Source organism: Frieseomelitta varia, unplaced genomic scaffold (genome assembly GCF_011392965.1).
Source record: "Frieseomelitta varia isolate USP_RPSP 00005682 unplaced genomic scaffold, Fvar_1.2 scaffold_166, whole genome shotgun sequence".
NCBI lineage: Eukaryota > Metazoa > Arthropoda > Insecta > Hymenoptera > Apidae > Frieseomelitta > Frieseomelitta varia.
In genome coordinates, this window is record NW_025109372.1 from 329,605 (window position 1) to 343,468 (window position 13,864).

General features: G+C 33.7%; 3 protein-coding genes across 3 annotated transcripts; 1 reads left to right on the forward strand and 2 right to left on the reverse strand.

The window, feature by feature from the left end:
* The first annotated feature begins 198 nt into the window (after positions 1 to 198).
* Positions 199 to 3,480, forward strand: LOC122538525 (rab GDP dissociation inhibitor beta). Its single transcript, XM_043672683.1, has 5 exons — positions 199 to 601; positions 2,023 to 2,436; positions 2,514 to 2,727; positions 2,800 to 2,982; positions 3,070 to 3,480. Exons 1-5 carry the CDS (start codon positions 441 to 443, stop codon positions 3,421 to 3,423), a joined length of 1,326 nt encoding a protein of 441 aa, XP_043528618.1. The 5' UTR covers positions 199 to 440; the 3' UTR covers positions 3,424 to 3,480.
* Positions 3,481 to 4,733: 1,253 nt separating this feature from the next.
* Positions 4,734 to 8,787, reverse strand: LOC122538524 (beta-alanine-activating enzyme). The gene is made up of 10 exons (XM_043672682.1): positions 8,528 to 8,787; positions 8,186 to 8,447; positions 7,650 to 8,108; positions 7,196 to 7,575; positions 7,040 to 7,128; positions 6,036 to 6,958; positions 5,817 to 5,968; positions 5,595 to 5,758; positions 5,269 to 5,532; positions 4,734 to 5,198 (listed from the first exon to the last, which is right to left on the reverse strand). The coding sequence occupies exons 1-10, from the start codon at positions 8,529 to 8,531 to the stop codon at positions 4,812 to 4,814; spliced, it is 3,084 nt and encodes a 1,027-aa protein (XP_043528617.1). The 5' UTR covers positions 8,532 to 8,787; the 3' UTR covers positions 4,734 to 4,811.
* Positions 8,788 to 8,911: 124 nt separating this feature from the next.
* Positions 8,912 to 10,566, reverse strand: LOC122538526 (S-phase kinase-associated protein 1). The gene is made up of 3 exons (XM_043672684.1): positions 10,314 to 10,566; positions 9,696 to 9,974; positions 8,912 to 9,559 (listed from the first exon to the last, which is right to left on the reverse strand). The coding sequence occupies exons 2-3, from the start codon at positions 9,972 to 9,974 to the stop codon at positions 9,350 to 9,352; spliced, it is 489 nt and encodes a 162-aa protein (XP_043528619.1). The 5' UTR covers positions 10,314 to 10,566; the 3' UTR covers positions 8,912 to 9,349.
* Positions 10,567 to 13,864: the final 3,298 nt, after the last annotated feature.

Consider the following 13,864-nt stretch of genomic DNA (forward strand, 5'->3'; position numbering starts at 1 on the left):
TTTATTATTTGTTTTGTCTGGGTTATACTTAAATATACTTAAAACTATTGAGAAATCATTGCAATTTTTGGACAACAAATTCTCGACGTGCGTGGCACGTCATTTCAGCGCAAGAGGTTAAATCGCAGAGTAGAAAAGAATTAAGAAGCATCTAGGGAAAGTACAACGCTACAGTAGCTCCATCGACGGTGGCAATCGCCACCATCACCGTCAGTGACGTTCTACTCAGCAGCCCCGTCATCGGTTGCGAACGAAAGAAGGAGGTCTTCCGTTCCGGCATAATAGTCGTGCAAGTTGGCAGACGCGCGGCTGTGCACTATCTTTTTTTCCCCCTTCGACTTTCGTAGCATTTACCCGACAGAAGAAACTTACTCGCGTGAACTTCGCGCTCTCGCAGGTTTCAGTGCCGTGTGGATCAATCTCTTGTGTTTCGGGCAACAATGAATGAAGAATACGACGCGATCGTGTTGGGCACCGGACTCAAGGAATGTATACTTTCGGGTATGCTGTCGGTCAGTGGGAAAAAGGTTCTCCATGTAGATCGTAACAAATATTATGGCGGTGAATCTGCGTCGATCACGCCTCTGGAGGATCTGTTCTCGTAAGTTGATGGAATCGAGCATCCACATTCCACATACAATTTAACGTCAAACGACTAATATTTTGCCGGCATTGGTATCGTATTTGTAGCTGGTAGATTGACGATGCTCGTGCAACACGATGATTCGTCTTAAATATTGATTTTCTTTTTTTTCCCCCCCAGTTTTATTTCGCAGTAGCCGTTTGTTATCGTTCGGTTCGATTCTCCTCCCGTCATGCGTGTCTCGGGACGAAGCACGACACACGTAATTCATCTGCTGCGAGTTGCGTCGGTTGCTTCCCGATCACCTCCCGATTGTTCATCCCTTTCTAAACAATTTTCTCGGCTGGCTGCCTGGCGAAAATGTCATTCGCCGAGAGAAAGAGGGGGAGAGTTCCGCCCCGTCGAACGAATACATAGCCCATCGAACGTGATAAATTGGTTTCGGGTGTCTTGCAAAGTTACCGCTGCACGTTGTTCCTTTCCGTGATACTTTTTTTGTTTCCTTTGCTGCTCGTTTGCCCGTCCCTCCTTCCACTTCCTTCCACGTATCACCGTCTATCATTTGAAAAAAAATTACGTACACCGCAACACGATCGTTTCGACTGCAGAGAACACGGAATTAGTCGCCCGTTAGCGGGAGAAAATATTCAATAAACGAACCTAGTACCGTTAGTTTAGTCCACTTTCCGCAGAAATTGAACATATGTTTGCTTCCTTGCGCCAACTCGAAATTTTAAACGAGGATTGATCCTCGTGCGTACGTGGCTGTGTACGTGCTTGTTACAATTCACGCATCAATATTTGTTTTTTTTTTTTTTTTCTTAATTGTTTTTTTTCGCATTAAATGCGAAGTTAATTCGCATTAAATGCTTTATAAAGTAGAAAACTAATCATGGCGTGACGGAGCAACGTGTTTTTTTTCCTTCGCCGTTCGTAAAACGAAAAAACGATAACACGTCCGCGTGATTGCGCTTCTGGTTCATCGGGGAGACGGTTATCATGTGTCCGGTTGCACTCAATAATAAATTGTAACACGCGTCTAAACTACACGTCTGTTGCAACAGTGACTGTCGTTAGATTACAGCCGCGTATAATCGGGCCAAAGAATATTTAAGAAGTCAAAAACGAAATTGCATCCCAGAAATGTTGCAACGTTAATAAAAAAAATTGTGCACCATTCTTTTATTTTTTTTTTTTTTTTACATCCGATTATTATTCACTATTTTTTTTATTTGATAGTTTATACATTTCGAATGTGTCTAAAAAATAAATTTAACAGGAGCCTCGTTAATAATTATCGACAACTTTCTCATTGTTTACTTTCACAATAATCAGTATCATCAAATTTCGCAGTGCTATGAAAGTAATACAAAAGACTGCATTTTCAACGAGAATATAACGTTACGATTGTTAATTTTAGTTTCTTGTGCATTATCCAGGAAATTCAAAGCCCCGGCACCGGACGAGACTTACGGCCGTGGCCGCGACTGGAACGTCGACTTGATCCCAAAGTTTCTGATGGCGAACGGCCTGCTGGTAAAACTTTTGATTCACACAGGCGTGACGCGTTATTTGGAATTTAAATGCGTCGAGGGATCGTACGTCTACAAGTCCGGGAAGATATCGAAGGTCCCGATAGATCAACAAGAGGCATTGTCCAGTGACTTGATGGGTCTTTTCGAGAAAAGACGTTTCCGTAGTTTCCTAATATGGGTGCAAAACATGCAAGAGGACGACCCCAGAACTTGGGACGGTTTCGATCCATTTAATAATAGCATGAGCGCTTTGTACAATAAGTTTAATCTCGATAAGAACACTCAAGATTTCACAGGACATGCGCTGGCTCTGTATAGGTAAGGAAAATACGTGTACAAATAGCATGTTTAATGACATAATGATTCGTGTTACGATGATGTTTCGTTGTTTGCAGAGATGACGAGTATATAAGTCAAAGCGCAATTACTACTATAAGAAGAATTAAATTGTACAGCGATAGTTTAGCACGCTACGGAAAATCACCGTATCTGTATCCTATGTACGGCTTGGGTGAACTTCCTCAAGGTTTTGCACGGCTTAGTGCCATCTACGGTGGGACATACATGTTGGACAAACCGATTGACGAAATCGTAATGAAGGATGGAAAGGTGACAATCTGAAAATAAACCGAAATCAACCAAATTAATTTCCACGATGATAATTAACGATTTTCATTGCAGGTTGTTGGTGTACGTTCCGGCGACGAAGTAGCTCAATGCAAACAAGTATTTTGTGATCCCACATATGTACCTGAACGCGTGAAAAAAGTGGGTCAGGTCATAAGATGCATTTGTCTTTTAGACCATCCTATACCAAATACAGCAGACGCTCTTTCAACGCAAATTATTATTCCTCAGAAACAAGTAAATAGTGATTTACCTCTAGCTCTCATTTTAATTGGTGTCAATGTGTTGCCATAGCATTTATTTGTTTTTTTTATTTCTAACTAGGTTAATCGTAATTCCGATATCTACGTATCTTTAGTATCGCATACTCATCAAGTAGCGGCAAAAGGATGGTTCATTGCCATGGTGTCTACTACCGTTGAAACGAAAAATCCAGAGGCCGAAATCAAACCAGGCTTGGATCTACTCGGACCGATCAAACAAAAGTTTATATCAGTTTCTGACTACATGGAGCCAACAGACAACGGCCTGGACAGTCAGATTTTTATATCAACAAGCTACGATGCTACAACGCATTTTGAAACTACTTGTCTAGATGTTCTTGATATATTTAAACGGGCCACTGGTGAAGAGTTCGATTTTAATAAAGTAAAACAGGACCTAGACGAGGATCAGTAACCGTAAAATAGTTACAATTACTGTTCAGTTTTAAATAGCTAATGCTGAATTGAAAAACAGAAAACAAGCGAACAACAAAATTTAACGCGTGCATACCGATAACGTCGGTATTTGTCGAAGTCTCAGAGCAGATTCAATCTGCCAAATAGACATATGCCTAAGATCCTAGATTCTCTTTTAATGGAGAATTTCAATAACAAACCCAAACGTTATTCAAAATTTATTTTTCAAATTTGTCTCAATCTAATTCTATAAACTGCCCTTTTTACATTATGTCCAAAGTACACGAGTACGACCATTTTCACAAAAAAAAAAAAGAAAAAACAAACATTGATATTAGAACGTGTAATATTTGTCGTCTGGATATTTGCCGATAAATTCTGAACAAATTATAAAATGCAATTTATTATACGATTTAAGTGTATCCATGTATTCGTCACTGACATGTAATTTGAATTAAAACATGACAGTGTCGATTATCACGACTTTATAAATGTATCATATTTTAACTATCAAATTAAAATATCTGTTTATTGAAATTGTAAATGTTAAAGAATCCTATAGTTATATTGCTAATTGCAGTAGTTGTAACATGAGATACAAGATAAGAGTAATTTAAAAAAGTCAGTTCTACACGTAATTATATAAATAGTATGGCGCGGTATAGCATTAGAAAATATGTCATAAATCTGCACATTTAGTTATGATATTAATTCAAATTTCAAACATACATTAAAAAATACGAAGTACATACGTATAAATTGAAGCACTTCCGAGAAGTAATTGCCTATAACTGGGAAGATTGCAAAGAATGTCTGTCAAAATATTGGAGGGGGGAAAAAAGAATGGTCAACCAATTAAACGTAAATATATATATATATATATAAATATTTCTCATTCTCAAAATAGAGTGCGATTATAGAAAAAATGCGAAATCGTTGAAACGTTGTTATTTTATGTGAACTTAAGCTGAAATATTTTTTTGTTCAATATTTTGTAAGATAATCATTACTGATAGAAAACAAATTGATAAATCTGAAAAAGACAAGTATGCATAGATGTACATCGTTTTTGAAGTTACTATACGTGTGCACTTGCGTATGCGTGAATGTTTTGTTAATGAGTGATTGGCTATCTCTTAGAATCCTTTATTTCGCTTGCATTTCGCTTTAAACTGTAAGCGCACCGCGAATTCGTATTATATATGAAAGTCAATGAAGAAAAAGGTACGTGATTCCCTATTACTTTATCTGAAACGTTATTCACGTAACTGTAATGTGACAGTCAAAAAAAAAATAAATCATGCTATATTAATTTCATATTAATTTGTATTCCTGTCTATTTCATGATACAAAGAATGTTTAACACATTTACTTACCAAGAATAATTTACACAAGTTTTAAGATATAGACGTTATTATCTCTGCATCCAATGATTATGATATCATTATCAACAACCGGTGACGAAAAGACCTCCCCAGGAAGTTTTTCAGTTTTTATCAATCTATTTTCTGCTGAATTATAAATATTTAAAGTACCATCTGTACATGCTATGAACAAAGAATCGTTTTCACACCAGGGAGTAGCAAAAATTGGTGAATGAAAATTTAATACGTATTTCAATCTGGGTTTAGTTTTAAAGTTTGTCTCTTCTGATTCTAAACAATACACACTTTTATTCTGACTGGCTACAATGATGGTTTCATATTTTACGGAGGCATGACTTTGCTTCACAATATATGAAAATACATTGCCATTGATTTTGTATGACCACATCTGTAAAGTCAGAAAATAAAAACAATTAATTTTGCAAAACAATGAATACCAATTCTTTCACATCTGTTACCTTGACATTAACTTCGATATCAAAGCAATGCAATAGCCCTGTTACAGAACAAAATAAAACAAGTCCATTATTTAATAGCAAAGGAGCAACAAAAATTGGATCTGATAATTTGTGCTTCCACAAAAGTTTCCCTGACGATTGTTCAAGTGCTAGACAAAGTCCATCCAATGTTCCAAACAACACACTATTCGACGGAACGTGTAAACAACCAGAAGCGCTAATGCTTCCATTACCGAATTTAGATTTCCAAACTTCTGATCCGTCCTATAACGTATTTTATATTATTATTATCATTTCTTATATTCAGTATTATTATGAATATATACCTTCACAGATAAACAGTATATATAACAATCATAAGAACCAACAAATATCGTTTCCTTTACTTTACAAAATATTGGAGAACTTTTTATAGCATTTTCTGTTTGGTAATTCCAAATAACATTTCCTGTTTTTAAGTGAAAGCAATATACGTTACCATCATAACATCCTGAAAAAAGAGGATTTAAGGAAATACAAATAGATTTTTTATACATTAGGAAACTTACCCACTATACCTCTGAAATCATCCAAAACCAAAATTGAAGCTTCAACTCTGTCAGGCAGTTTAACTTTAAATGCAGAGCTACAACACTCCTTTTCTAATCCAAAGGTAAAAATAAAACCAGAATGAGAACCAACAGTTGCATATGTTTTTCCACTAAATAAAATAATTATTAATCAAGTTATAAGATATGTTTGAAACTGTTAAAAAAAAATGCACCTACTCCGAATAACGAAATACAGTTGGCGATGCATCAACGCATTTTTTCAAATCATACGTTTTCAATACTTCAACTTTCGAAATTGCGTTATATTGTAATTTTTGTTCAATATTAATATCTTGGACACTTTTATATATTTTTCCTCTACACTTGTACCATTGGCATGTATAAATATCATTTATTTGCATCACTGAGTCAAAAATCTTTCTTTCATCATTAGATTTCTTGCTTTTTAAATTAATAGTGGAAATATTAGTAATCAAAGGAATTTCTTTAATTAATAAACTATTAGAATGAAAATTAAGATTAATCATTCTGTTTTGATCACTATTCAGTACAACACTTCTTATATAACAAAGACAGTTATCAATAGTAGCATCCATTAAAAGCATGCTAATTAATTCAGGAAATTCTATGTTTAATATTTCGGATACAGTATTTGATATCTGAAATGCGATTATAGATGTGCCACCAAGTTTTACAAATCCATTATTTTCATGTTTTAAATTGTTTTCCCAAATTGATTTGAAAATAATTTCAATTTGTTCAAAGTCAATGTTTTTTAACATTCCATGTGTTATAGTTTGTTGTATGTAATACTTTTTTAAAAATTCTAAGGAAATCTTTCCATTAGATGTAAATTCAACATCCTCTATAAAATGAATTTTATCTGGTCTGTATAAAGGATCTAGTTTATGTACATATTTCACTATATCAGTATTTACAATATGATTTGTGACATTCTCCTTAGTAGAAAAATATAAATGTAAATGATGGCAACTATCATCCCATATTACATAACAGTTCTTCACAAAATCTATTTGCAATACAAGTTCTTTAAGTTTTATCAAATCTACTTTATTCCCAAATCTTTTAATAAAGCTATTTTTTCTTCCTTTGTAAAATATCTTTCCCTCTTCATCAATCTAAGATAAAAACATTACTACTATTATAATTATTGTTACTATATACTATTATCATCATTAATTGAATTTGTATTAACTTACATTAACTATATCACCAGAATCACGAAATACTGGTAATTCTAAGTCTTCAATATTTTCATCATTGATCAGACATATTCTATGATTGCTTCCTGTCAAAAAATGTGCAACTTTATTCATGATCTTATAAAATTATGATAAAATATTTAATAAAATTACCTATGTAGAGAGAGCCTGTACCATTTGTTATTACTTCTTCTTTTTCATTTCTAACTTCAAATATAGTATGTGATAATACTTGACCCAAGTAATGTACATTAAATTGTCTATTTGTTATTACAATTTCGTTTATACTAGCCCAACAAGATACTTCGGTAATACCATAGACATTATAAATTTTTGTATTATTACAAGGATGCTTGGCTTCAGAAAGTAACTCTAATTTAGGGAAAGGTTCTCCACCAAAAAGAATAGCTCTTAATAAAGAATTATTACTTAAAATACTAGTTTTCAAAGATTCAGCTGTCCAACTATACATAAAAACTGATGGAGTTACTTGCATTATGGTAATTTGATTAGAATAAGCTTCTTTTAAAAGTCTGAAAATAAATGTACTTATGTAAAAATTAATATCTATATAAAAATTGTATTTCTCCAAATAATTTTTATTCACCTATATGGATCATTTTTCAATAGCTTTGACACCATGAATAGTGTTGCAGCATTTGAGAGTGCAAGAAAAATTTCAACAATACTAGGATCAAATGTAAAATTTGTAAACTGAAAAATTTTATCACGGTTTGTTATTGTCAGCACTTTGCTCAAATCTAAAATATTAGGAACTATACATGAATGGAGCACTCTAACTACTTTTGGAGTTCCTGTTGAACCAGATGTAGAAATTGCATAAGCATAATAATTTTGTTTTACTTTTTGTGTATCTTGTTTTTGGACATCTTTAACTTTGATAAGATAAATACATTCTTTATGCATTTTAAATTGATGTACAATATCTCCTTCAACATTTATTTGTTTAGAAAATAAATAATGTAGATTTAAATTATTCTTTAAATTTATTAATTCTATTGAATCAACAGGTACATTTACAAAACTATGCCCACTATTCAAGATTCTACAAAAGAAATCATAAGTATATAATATGTTTATTATGACAATACGTCGGATATTCTATGTAATTTAAAATCTTACCCAAGTATTACAGAAATAACACAGTACTCTGGAATATCAAAATTTATACCAACAAATTCGACACATTTGATGCATCTTAAATAATCAGAAATCAAACTTTGTGTAAAAAAAAGTTCTCTGTAATCTATATAAATAGTCTCTTGTAAATCATGGTATTCTATAGCTACATTATTAAGTTGATCCCAATTGCAAATTTCGTGCAACTTTTTTATATGATTTTTAGAATCATTAGAACAAAGTACAAAATTCTCTTTTCCATCATCTAAAATAATTCCATATTTTAATAAATATTAATTTAAATCAAGATATTGAATGCTTAAATTACAGTGTATCTACCCTTACCCATTACAGATTAAATATTATTCAATATTGATTCTTTGATATATAAGAAGCTGTCATCATAGGTTATGTTGCATATTTTTTTAACGTAATAGGTAAATAATAGCTTTTTCATTGTATATCACAATGAGTGATCTTTATATATGTTGATTAGGATTGAAAATATAAAATGCAATAATTAATATCTCGTTAAAACGAAAGTATACATTGTGTATTTATATAGACAAGACGTATCATATATATTCATATATGCGCATGCGTGCGCATTGACACATCTCTCTTTATTTTTAATGATAAATTTTTAAGTTATTAACTAATAACTGGATTTGGCAGTTTTAGATACTTTAGTCTAATAAATGTGCCTTACATGTAAATGAAACACAATTGTTTTGTAGATCTAATTTAATCAAGTATATATAACAGTCATTACAATAATACAAATTTGTTTAATCCATTATGCACACTAAATGGTACTAATTGTTTTTAATTAATATAATAAAAATGAACATAGAATCATAAAAATGATCACAGCAGCATACATTTAATGCATCAAATTCGCAAATTGGCTTTAAAGTTACATTAATTTAGTTTCTGATTCATCAAATGTTCATTATCATTAATTAATTGATATAATGCAAGAAATTTAAAATGAATGAATCAGAAACATATGAATTCATACATCAATTAATTAACAATAATTTAGTGCTGTGATCAGTTTTACAATTCTTTTGAAATGATTACAGATAATGCATTAACTCTTTTAATTTCTGGTGGACGCGAATTTTTAGAAAATCAAAAAAATCAAGTATCTACAAATGATTTGATCTACTTTTCCTCGCACCATTCATTTTCTTTGCGAACCTGCTCCTCTTCTGACGGAGAGAAATCATTTTTTATATTGAATGTTTTGCGAACTTCTTCTGGTGTTTTACCCTTTATCATATTGGCAACAGTCTTGCACGTTACCTCTAATAATCCCTTGATATCAAGGTAATTAGCAGCCAAAATTAATTCATATAATGTTCCTTGATCAACCTGTAAGTTTAATTAAACTTAAAATCATGTTTTATTATAAAACACAACAACTAAACTAATAATATTGAAAAGGATAATAATATTACTATCATTGTAATTATAGAATGAACGATATTAATAAAAATCAAACATTTACTTTTAAGAAATCTGCGTCCCAAGAACTTATATCGTCGGTACGTTTGTCCTTGTTTTCATCGTCCTCAGGTGGTGGTGGATCATCCTTATGATAGGTAGCCCATTGTATCACTTTTCTTAGGATAGCAGAGTTAACATTTGGGAGAGGTACAACTTCTTCCTCATCTTCGTCCATTCCAAGATCTTCCAACATGGTTTTTATAGTAACAGAGCATTTTGCAATATCGACATCCACCTCAAAAACCTCGCCATCAGAACTTTGGAGTTTAATATTTGGCATCTAGAATAAATTTTCAACTATCACTTATAACACGTTCATTAATTATACGTGTAATTTAAAAAGAAAAGTGGAATCGCGGAAGTCCATTATCGTTCCTTTTATTCGCTGTATATCAAAAAATTTATCTATCGTTCGACAAATAATTTCAACAAACTTTCTTCTTCATGTACAATTTGGTTAGAAAAAAATTCATTTCAAATCTTTCGTCAAGAACGGGTACAGCAAAACAGGTAATGCAAACGACATTTTCGTACAGCAAGGTACACGCAGGACATACAGCGAATGAATGTACACGACGTATCACACAGGACCAATACCGCAAAACAACAGAACAATTACCTTAAACTGTTTATCGGCAAAAATACAGAAGGATACTCAAATAACAATTTAGTACACTGTTGACCAGGAGAAGGTCTTGTTTCTCTGTCCTTCGTCACTTCCTTTCCAACGTTTATTTTCTTCAACTTGCAATTCGCTTGCTATCCTTACTCGATGTGTCGACAGCTATTTACGTCCTTATTCTGCCAATTCGCTTCGTATTTTCTAGTATGGAGGATACATCAGGTATAATAAATTTCGTGTAATGTATTGAAACCTGTACGAGGTGGCGCCACTGTGCCACAGAATACTCGCGTAAGGATATTCGATTAAGTTTTCCCTTAATTTAATATAATAATAGCGAAATAATAATAGCGGAACATTAAATTAAGTATAATTTGTACATAATTGTAACATACTCTTTTTTATATTGAAAGTAATTAATAATTCGATTGCAATTATATGTACGTTCAACAGAACGTCTCGAGAACCAATCAGCGTTCGAGAAGCTTTTCAAAATGTTGTGTAGTTGAATACAGAACAAAACAACTTATGTCGTCAATATGAAAGAAGAATCTTTAATTGTTGTTGCATTACAGAAAAAAAAGTGACGTGTCATTCTACAACACGACGATGAATCATCGCACGAACCTCATTTACAATTACAATCGTTTGCAACAAAGAAACGTGACACCGTAATTTAGAGCGAGAGATATTCGAGTAGCATGACGCCTAAGAGTACATCACCGGACACTAAAAAAAATTACGAGGTATCGACAGGAAAAAATTGCGCGGTAATCCCCTGCTACAATGATCCATATGATTTTCAGTATAATCGTAATAAAAATAGGGGGTGATAAAAACATGACCCTGTCGTTTGTATCGCAAGATTATGCCCCGCTATTGCTCAAATCATTCGACTATGTCGGCGTATCTATAAAAGTCAGAATGCATAAACAAGCAGTGGATCCATATGAAAAGGATGCTTGCCTAGGCGCCATCAGCCTACGCACATTTCTTTTTACCTCTTTCTGCCGTAAGTCTGTCTCCTTTATTCTCTCCCCCTCCCCCCTCCTTTTTCAATCACAACCGTTACTTTTTCTGTTTCTAGGAACGAATGACAGAAGAAGATTCACTTTGCTCCGTTTTGTCCCGTACGCTGTTTCGTTTTTTCTCTCCCTTTAATATAGCTATCGGTTGGAAAATTACGAACAAAAAATTCTCGCAGGTAGTTACTACTAGGCAAAGTAAGTGAAAGTGATAGCACGTTACGGTGATGCGATTGACATATCAAAAAGTTTGTTTGATTTTACCACTGATCCGGAATGGAACCGAGGAAGGTACACGAGGGTAGTTTTACTATCGATGCGTCGGAAGGTGCATTAACGCGAGTTAGTTTGCTGCGAGGCAATAAACGAGTGAGTCGTAACGTTTCAATCAATCGTCCGATCGAATAAAATGGAAAAGTTATTGAAACACACGATACGATTCTCTAGAAACATGAATACACAGGTATGCATTCTGACATATCACTTCTTTAATTGTGTAAAGATTTGCATGAACATTCGCTTATATATAATAATTATATATAATAGCTATATAATATAATATAATAACGCTAACACGTTAATCATGATCGAGCAAAAGGATTGAGCAATATACTGAAAGAGACGTCGAAGAGTGTCAATTGATGTCCGAAAGAAGCGAAAAGAGGAATTATAAGCTTCAAGATTAATTGAGAGTTCAAATGTAATGTGGATTTATCAAGCCCGGATAATTTTCACACGAAAATTTTTAATTAAATTTATATTAAATTACGTAGGTATTCTTCGTGAGTCTTTGAAACGGTTTTAAATATCGAATATTATTGAAGAAATATTAGAGAAGTATTAGTTTGGGAATACTTACACGATGTTGTAGATGGATCGTAGAATTGTCCAGCTCGTAGGATCGTCCAACTCGTAGCTCCAAAGAAAAATTAATGCCCTCCGTATGCCGTGTCGGCCTTTATATAGGCCGATTGTCTTTGTCTCCTTACCGTTCACGTGATTGGTAGGTCATTTTTGACCTAAATGCACCCTTAGAGTCATGCCCATGAGGCATACTCGCAATTATACTTTGTCTATTACTGGGCCTAACGATACTACCCAGGTATGCATCCCTCACATTGTTTGTATACAGTTATTAGTCCTCTGCATACTCGCCCATTTCCCCTGCACAAAGGATCGTTAACAACAAAGCTATAAAAGAAGCTATTAAAGTTTCAGGATTTGTATATTTAGTTCTAGAATTAAATCGGAGAGAAAAGGAAAAGGAAAAGGTAAACTGGCAAAGCTGACGATTGTAAAACCTTATTAACGGGATCGTTTCTGCTTAATAGCTAACGGTAAAGGGCTTTACACCCTTATGGAACGAATTTTCTGTAAAAGCTATAAATTTCATCCCGTCTCTCGAACGCGAAGCCTTAGTAAAATTCGCTTCAATGAAGTCAACGTTCTTCAAAGCAACGAACGTAAATCTCTTCTTCCAATTTCATCTGTCGACAATTACCGTAATATTTCACTGTTAAAACTATTTAAATTGTTAGTGTCCTGTTTTTAATAACTAAATAATTTAATAATTTAATAATCCTGTTTAAGGGAGAGACAAGACAAGACACATTTGGCTGGAATTCAAATAAGTGAAAAGTTTCAGAATGAGAGGTAGCGACACCGCAAAATAGAGCAAAATCGTTCTTCGTGACGCACATTGATATTGCTACGTAATGGTCGCGGTGATAAATGCCGAATTACGCAGATCTTTCGCCCCAAAGGCGCCACCATGTCTGTTCTCTGCACCTCTTCAACCCTCTCCCTTTTCTCTCCCTGTTATTAACGCATTTTTGAACCTTCTTTTTTTGTCCCTTTTCGGTTCAAAACATTCCCATCAAACAGACGGAACGGAATAATTGTAAATTAATTGACGTAGCTCTCATGTTTCTTCCGCACCGTGGAAAATAATCCACGAATATTTCTTAAACAACATATATTTCTTAATCGACTGTAAAATTACGAGTGACGCGAATCTATTGTTAAACAGCACAGCGCAGTTATTGAAAACGAAAAGATCTAGATCTAGGATAAATACAACAAGATTGACGCTTAACCTACTCGTAAAAGAATATTTTAAATAAACTTTCCGTGACCACTTACGTAAAAGTAGGGGGAGAGGAGGGGAAGGAGAGAAGAAAGCAAAGCAGAAAGAAAGCATACGACTGTTTTTTCACATTAAACAGATACCTGCCTGCCAAGTCTTGCCTGTAGTTTTTAATGAGATCTACGCGGGCGTTGTGGGTTAATTATTCCTCAAAAAAAAAAGAGAGAGAGAGAAACTCGCCTCTGCAATTCTTACGTTCGTTAACCACCGTTGTCGGTGGATTTTTCAAGAGCACCTTCTGAAACAGATATTAAGTTCCGTTGTTTCATTATAATAAACGGCCTGTCAACATTTACTCATAATATCTCGGTTATTTTCCAATACACTCTTTGCTGTTCTCTTGATTTTCAATCACTGTCCGCTAATCGTCGAAAATG

Coding starts and splice junctions, on each gene's coding strand:
- LOC122538525 (XM_043672683.1), top strand. CDS start 441: ATGAATGAAGAATACGACGCGATCGTGTTGGGCACCGGACTCAAGGAA. Junction 2,437..2,513: donor CATGCGCTGGCTCTGTATAG/GTAAGGAAAATA, acceptor CGTTGTTTGCAG/AGATGACGAGTATATAAGTC. Junction 2,983..3,069: donor TTATTATTCCTCAGAAACAA/GTAAATAGTGAT, acceptor ATTTCTAACTAG/GTTAATCGTAATTCCGATAT.
- LOC122538526 (XM_043672684.1), bottom strand. CDS start 9,974: ATGCCAAATATTAAACTCCAAAGTTCTGATGGCGAGGTTTTTGAGGTG. Junction 9,560..9,695: donor GGGACGCAGATTTCTTAAAA/GTAAATGTTTGA, acceptor TTAAACTTACAG/GTTGATCAAGGAACATTATA.
- LOC122538524 (XM_043672682.1), bottom strand. Junction 8,109..8,185: donor GTTATTTCTGTAATACTTGG/GTAAGATTTTAA, acceptor TTTCTTTTGTAG/AATCTTGAATAGTGGGCATA. Junction 6,959..7,039: donor ATTCTGGTGATATAGTTAAT/GTAAGTTAATAC, acceptor TTTTTATCTTAG/ATTGATGAAGAGGGAAAGAT.